The sequence below is a fragment of the Heptranchias perlo genome, unplaced genomic scaffold, assembly GCF_035084215.1.
Source record: "Heptranchias perlo isolate sHepPer1 unplaced genomic scaffold, sHepPer1.hap1 HAP1_SCAFFOLD_1838, whole genome shotgun sequence".
NCBI classification, from domain to species: domain Eukaryota; kingdom Metazoa; phylum Chordata; class Chondrichthyes; order Hexanchiformes; family Hexanchidae; genus Heptranchias; species Heptranchias perlo.
Genome location: NW_027139118.1, coordinates 15001 through 21060, shown reverse-complemented (window position 1 = coordinate 21060; position 6060 = coordinate 15001). Strand labels below are relative to the sequence as shown.

The 6060-nt window shown below is 52.8% G+C and overlaps 1 protein-coding gene across 1 annotated transcript in view; it reads right to left on the bottom strand.

Annotated features, from left to right (window-relative positions):
- Window positions 1-1139: 1139 nt before the first annotated feature.
- Window positions 1140-6060, bottom strand: part of LOC137309845 (unconventional myosin-X-like) — a gene marked incomplete at both ends in the record, with an annotated part of 5873 nt that continues 952 nt past the window's right edge. Inside the window, 2 exons of the mRNA XM_067977859.1 lie at window positions 1140-1274; window positions 5577-5764. Of these exons, the coding sequence (XP_067833960.1) occupies window positions 1140-1274; window positions 5577-5764 (323 nt within the window). The remainder of the gene's footprint in view (window positions 1275-5576; window positions 5765-6060) is intronic.

Here is a 6060-nt window from a genome sequence, read left to right as displayed (position 1 = left end):
TGTGGGACTGTCCCCCAGTGAGAGTCAGTGTCTGTGGGACTGTCCCCCAGTGAGAGGCAGTGTCTGTGGGACTGTCCCCCAGTGAGAGTCAGTGTCTGTGGGACTGTCCCCCAGTGAGAGTCAGTGTGTGTGGGACTGTACCCCGGTGAGAGTCAGTGTCTGTGGGACTGTCCCCCAGTGAGAGTCAGTGTCTGTGAGACTGTGCCCCAGTGAGAGTCAGTGTCTGTGGAACTGTATCCCAGTGAGAGTCAGTGTCTGTGGGACTGTCCCCCAGTGAGAGTCAGTGTCTGTGGAACTGTATCCCAGTGAGAGTCAGTGTCTGTGAGACTGTGCCCCAGTGAGAGTCAGTGTCTGTGGAACTGTACCCCAGTGAGAGTCAGTGTCTGTGAGACTGTGCCCCAGTGAGAGTCAGTGTCTGTGGAACTGTGCCCCAGTGAGAGTCAGTGTCTGTGAGACTGTGCCCCAGTGAGAGTCAGTGTCTGTGGGACTGTCCCCCAGTGAGAGTCAGTGTCTGTGGAACTGTATCCCAGTGAGAGTCAGTGTCTGTGAGACTGTGCCCCAGTGAGAGTCAGTGTCTGTGGAACTGTATCCCAGTGAGAGTCAGTGTCTGTGGAACTGTATCCCAGTGAGAGTCAGTGTCTGAGGAACTGTACCCCAGTGAGAGTCAGTGTCTGTGGAACTGTACCCCAGTGAGAGTCAGTGTCTGTGGAACTGTGCCCCAGTGAGAGTCAGTGTCTGTGGAACTGTACCCCAGTGAGAATGAGTGTCTGTGGAACTGTACCCCAGTGAGAGTCAGTGTCTGTGGAACTGTACCCCAGTGAGAGTCAGTGTCTGTGGAACTGTACCCCAGTGAGAGTCACTGTCTGTGGGACTGTCCCCCAGTGAGAGTCAGTGTCTGTGGGACTGTCCCCCAGTGAGAGTCAGTGTCTGTGGAACTGTCCCCCAGTGAGAGTCAGTGTGTGTGGGATGAGGTAGTAAGGGAGAATTGTTTGATGGAAAGTCTGGGCTCTGGGATTCAGTGGACTGCTCTTTCAGAGCGAAGGCAGAGGTGGAATTTCTCGATTTCCCTCTTTCTGTGCTGCAAGATTGTACAATGGGGCGACCCCACGGACCAATGGGAGAGCTGACAGTCGGCGTACCTGCTCTGCAGAATGGCCTGCTCCACATGTGTGCTCGTCTCCTGGGCGGGGGCTCCTGGCGAGCTCTGGCTCATGACCGACAGAAACTGGAGGAGGAGTTTCGTGCTCTCCGTCTTACCAGCTCCACTCTCCCCGCTGTGCAGGTCACAGGTCACAGGTCATATGTCGGGGGAGAAAAACAACCACAATTTAGGCCATCCATTGCTGTACTTTCTGCAGGTCTGTTTGTTCAGGAGGGTACAGTGGGTGTCGTGATTCTGTTACCAAACTATTCATCCAAGGAACATCAGCTGAAATCCCACCCTGGGCAGTTTGAGAATCTGAACCAGTTTAAAAATTCTGGAAATCAAAGTCTGATCTCAGTAAAAGTGACCATGAAATGTCGGATTGTCATAAAAACCCAACTGGTTCACTAATGTTCTTTAGGGAATGTCCTTACCCGGTCTGGGCCTAGATGTGACTCCAGTACCACACCAACATGGTCAACTATTAACTGCCCTCTGAAGGGGCCCACAGTTGGTATCAAAATCGCTACCAGTGGTTCATGAAGCAGCCCATCACCACCTTTCCAGAGCAGCTGGGGATGGGCGACAAATGCCGGCCGTGCCAGCAACGCCCACATCCCGAGAATGAATAAATAAATATATTTTCTGTAAGTTATTTCGTCCAAACTCTCCTTGCCCTCTGTAGAGGGGCTTTGAGTTCAGTCTGTTCCCAGAGAGCTGCCAATGGCCATTGTGACATGAGACCACCAGCATCACTCCCCAGAAACTGAGGGATATGAGGAGAAGGTGGGTAGATGGGATTGAGGGATGGGGGAGAAGGTGGGTGGGATTGGGGGATTGGGGAGAAGGCGGGTGGGTGGGATTGGGGAGAAGGCGGGTGGGTGGGATTGGGGGATTGGGGAGAAGGCGGGTGGGTGGGATTGGGGGATTGGGGAGAAGGCGGGTGGGTGGGATTGGGGAGAAGGCGGGTGGGTGGGATTGGGGAGAAGGCGGGTGGGTGGGATTGGGGAGAAGGCGGGTGGGTGGGATTGGGGGATTGGGGAGAAGGCGGGTGGGTGGGATTGGGGAGAAGGCGGGTGGGTGGGATTGGGGGATTGGGGAGAAGGCGGGTGGGTGGGATTGGGGGATTGGGGAGAAGGCGGGTGGGTGGGATTGGGGGATTGGGGAGAAGGCGGGTGGGTGGGATTGGGGGGAAGGCGGGTGGGTGGGATTGGGGGATTGGGAGAAGGCGGGTGGGTGGGATTGGGGAGAAGGCGGGTGGGTGGGATTGGGGAGAAGGCGGGTGGGTGGGATTGGGGGGAAGGCAGGTGGGTGGGATTGGGGAGAAGGCGGGTGGGTGGGATTGGGGAGAAGGCAGGTAGGTGGGATTGAGGAATTGGAGAGAAGGCGGGTAGGTGGGATTGAGGGATCTCATAGAATCATAGAAAGGTTACAGAACAGAAGGAGGCCATTCGGCCCATCAATCCTATGCCGGCTCTTTATAAGAGCGATCCAGCTAGTCCCAATCCACCGTTCTTTCCCCGTAGCCCTGCACATTTTTTCCTTTCAAGTACTTATCCAGTTCCCTTTTGAAGGCCATGATTGAATCTGCCTCCACCACCCCCTCGGGCAGTGCATTCCAGATCCTAACCACTCGCTGTGTAAAAAAGTTTTTCCTCATGTCACCTTTGGTTCTTTTGCCAATCACCTTAAATCTGTGTCCTCTGGTTCTTGACCCTTCCGCCAATGGGAACAGTTTCTCTCTATCTACTCTGTCTGGACCCTTCATGATTTTGAACACCTCGATCAAATCTCCTCTCAACCTTCTCTGTTCTAAGGAGAACAATCCCAGCTTCTCCAGTCTATCCACGTAACTAAAGTCCCTCATCCCTGGAACCATTCTAGTAAATCTCTTCTGCACCCTCTCTAAGGCCTTCACATCTTTCCTAAACTGCGGTGCCCAGAATTGGACACAATACTCCAGTTGTGGCCAAACCAGTGTTTTATAAAGGTTCATCATGACTTCCATACTTTTGTACTCTGTGCCTCTATTTATAAAGCCCAGGATCCTGTATGCTTTTTTAACCACTTTCTCAACCTGCCCTGCCACCTTCAATGATTTGTGCACATATACCCCCAGATCTCTCTGTTCCTGTAGCCCTTTTAGAGTTGTGCCCTCTAGTTTATATTGCCTCTCCTCGTTCTTCCTGCCAAAATGTATCACTTCACACTTCTCTGCATTAAATTTCATCTGCCACGTGTCCGCCCATTCCACCAGCCTGTCTATATCCTCTTGAAGTCTATCACTATCCTCCTCACTGTTGCTAAGCTTCCAAATTTTGTGTCATCTGCAAATTTGGAAATTGTGTCTTGTATACCCAAGTCCAAGTCATTAATATATATCAAGAAAAGCAGTGGTCCCAGCACCGACCCCTGGGGAACACCACTGTACACCTCCCTCCAGTCTGAAAAACAACCGTTCACCACTACTCTCTGTTTCCTGTCACTTACTGAACCAATTCTGTATCCATGCTGCCACTGCCCCCTTTATTCCATGGGCTACAATCTTGATGATAAGCCTACCATGCGGCACTTTATCAAACGTCTTTTGAAAGTCCATATACACATCAACTGCACTGCTCTCATCGACCCTCTCTGTTACATAAGAAATAGGAGCAGGAGTAGGCCATTCGGCCCCTCGATCCTGCTCCGCCATTCAATCAGATCATGGCTGATCTTCAACCTCAACTCCACTTTCCCGCCCGATCCCCATATCCCTTGATTCCCCTAGAGTCCAAAAATCTATTGATCTCAGTCTTGAATATATTCAGTGACTCAGCATCCACAGCCCTCTGGGGTAGAGAATTCCAAAGATTCACAACTCTCTGAGTGAAGAAATTCCTCCTCATCTCAGTCTTAAATGTCCGACCCCTTATCCTGAGACTATGCCCCCTAGTTCTAGACTCTCCAGCCAGGGGGAAACAGCCTCTCAGCATCTACCCTGTGAAGCCCCCTCAGAATCTTTTATGTTTCAATGAGATCACCTCTCATTCTTCTAAACTCCAGAGAGTATCGGCCCATTCTACTCAATCTCCTCATAGGACAACTCTCTCATCCCAGGAATCAATCGAGTGAACCTTCATTGCACCGCCTCTAAGGCAAGTATATCCTTCCTTAGGTAAGAACAGCAATCCAGATCAAAAAAATTAATCAAGTTAGTTAAACACGATTTGCCTTTAACAAATCCGTGCTGGCTTTCCTTTATTAATTCACACTCGTCCAAGTGACTGTTAATTCTGTCCCAGATTATCGTTTCTAAGAACTTCCTCACCACCAAGGTTAAACTGGTGAGAAGGTGGGTAGGTGGGATTGAGGGATATGGGGAGAAGGTGGGTAGGTGGGGTTAGGGGATTGGGGAGAAGGTGGGTAGGTGGGGTTAGAGGATTGGGGAGAAGGTGGGTAGGTGGGGTTAGGGGATTGGGGAGAAGGTGGGCAGGTGGGATTGAGGGATATGGAGAGAAGGTGGGTAGGTGGGGTTAGGGGATTGGGGAGAAGGTGGGCAGGTGGGGTTAGGGGATTGGGGAGAAGGTGGGTAGGTGGGGTTGGGGGATTGGGGAGAAGGTGGGTAGGTGGGGTTGGGGGATTGGGGAGAAGGTGGGTAGGTGGGGTTAGGGGATTGGGGAGAAGGTGGGTAGGTGGGGTTAGGGATTGGGGAGAAGGTGGGCAGGTGGGATTGAGGGATATGGAGAGAAGGTGGGTAGGTGGGGTTAGGGGATTGGGGAGAAGGTGGGCAGGTGGGGTTAGGGGATTGGGGAGAAGGTGGGTAGGTGGGGTTGGGGGATTGGGGAGAAGGTGGGTAGGTGGGGTTGGGGGATTGGGGAGAAGGTGGGCAGGTGGGGTTGGGGATTGGGGAGAAGGTGGGCAGGTGGGGTTGGGGGATTGGGGAGAAGGTGGGTAGGTGGGGTTGGGGATTGGGGAGAAGGTGGGCAGGTGGGATTGAGGGATTGGGAGAAGGTGGGCAGGTGGGGTTGGGGGATTGGGAGAAGGTGGGATTGAGGGATATGGAGAGAAGGTGGGTAGGTGGGGTTGGGGGATTGGGGAGAAGGTGGGCAGGTGGGGTTGGGGGATTGGGGAGAAGGTGGGTAGGTGGGGTTAGGGGATTGGGGAGAAGGTGGGCAGGTGGGGTTGGGGGATTGGGGAGAAGGTGGGTAGGTGGGGTTGGAGGATTGGGGGAGAAGGTGGGTAGGTGGGGTTGGGGGATTGGGGAGAAGGTGGGCAGGTGGGGTTGATCGATTGGTTTCTCCCTGTTCCTAACTGTTTTTGGTCGGTGGTATCCCCCGGGTGGAGAATGGGACAGAGGGTGTTTTGGACATATTCCTGCCCCGATAACTGTCGCTGTGCACTGCCCCAATCTTCCCCCTTCCTACAGGTGGAGTCGGTGGGAAACACGTACCTGATCAGCACACACTGGCTGTCCAGCCGCTTCCACAGGCAGCGGTAACACTCGTTGGCGATGGCGAAGATGTGTGGAGGGAGATCTCCGAGCTGGTGTCTGCGGTTTAGCTCGACAGTGCTGGCACCATACAGACTGGCGATGGGTTTGTAGGGATTAACCGCGGCCAGGATAGAGCCAATATTACTCTGGAAAAAATACAGGATTAGCCTCCGGAGCAGAGCAATGGGATTATTGGAGAATGGGAATAGTCTACAGCGGGAATATCCTGAAACGGGAATATCCTGAAACGGGAATATCCTGAAATGGGAATATTGTGCAATGATCACATTGAAATGGACACTTGAGGTGATGTTTTTGTGGGAATAGTGAAGGGCGAGTGATCCAGCTCAGTGTTTTGGGATTAAATCCTCCCTCCACCCCAGACAGAGGAGAAGTGCTCCTCTCTCTGATACAATAAGCAGACATGGACTCTGGACAGAGT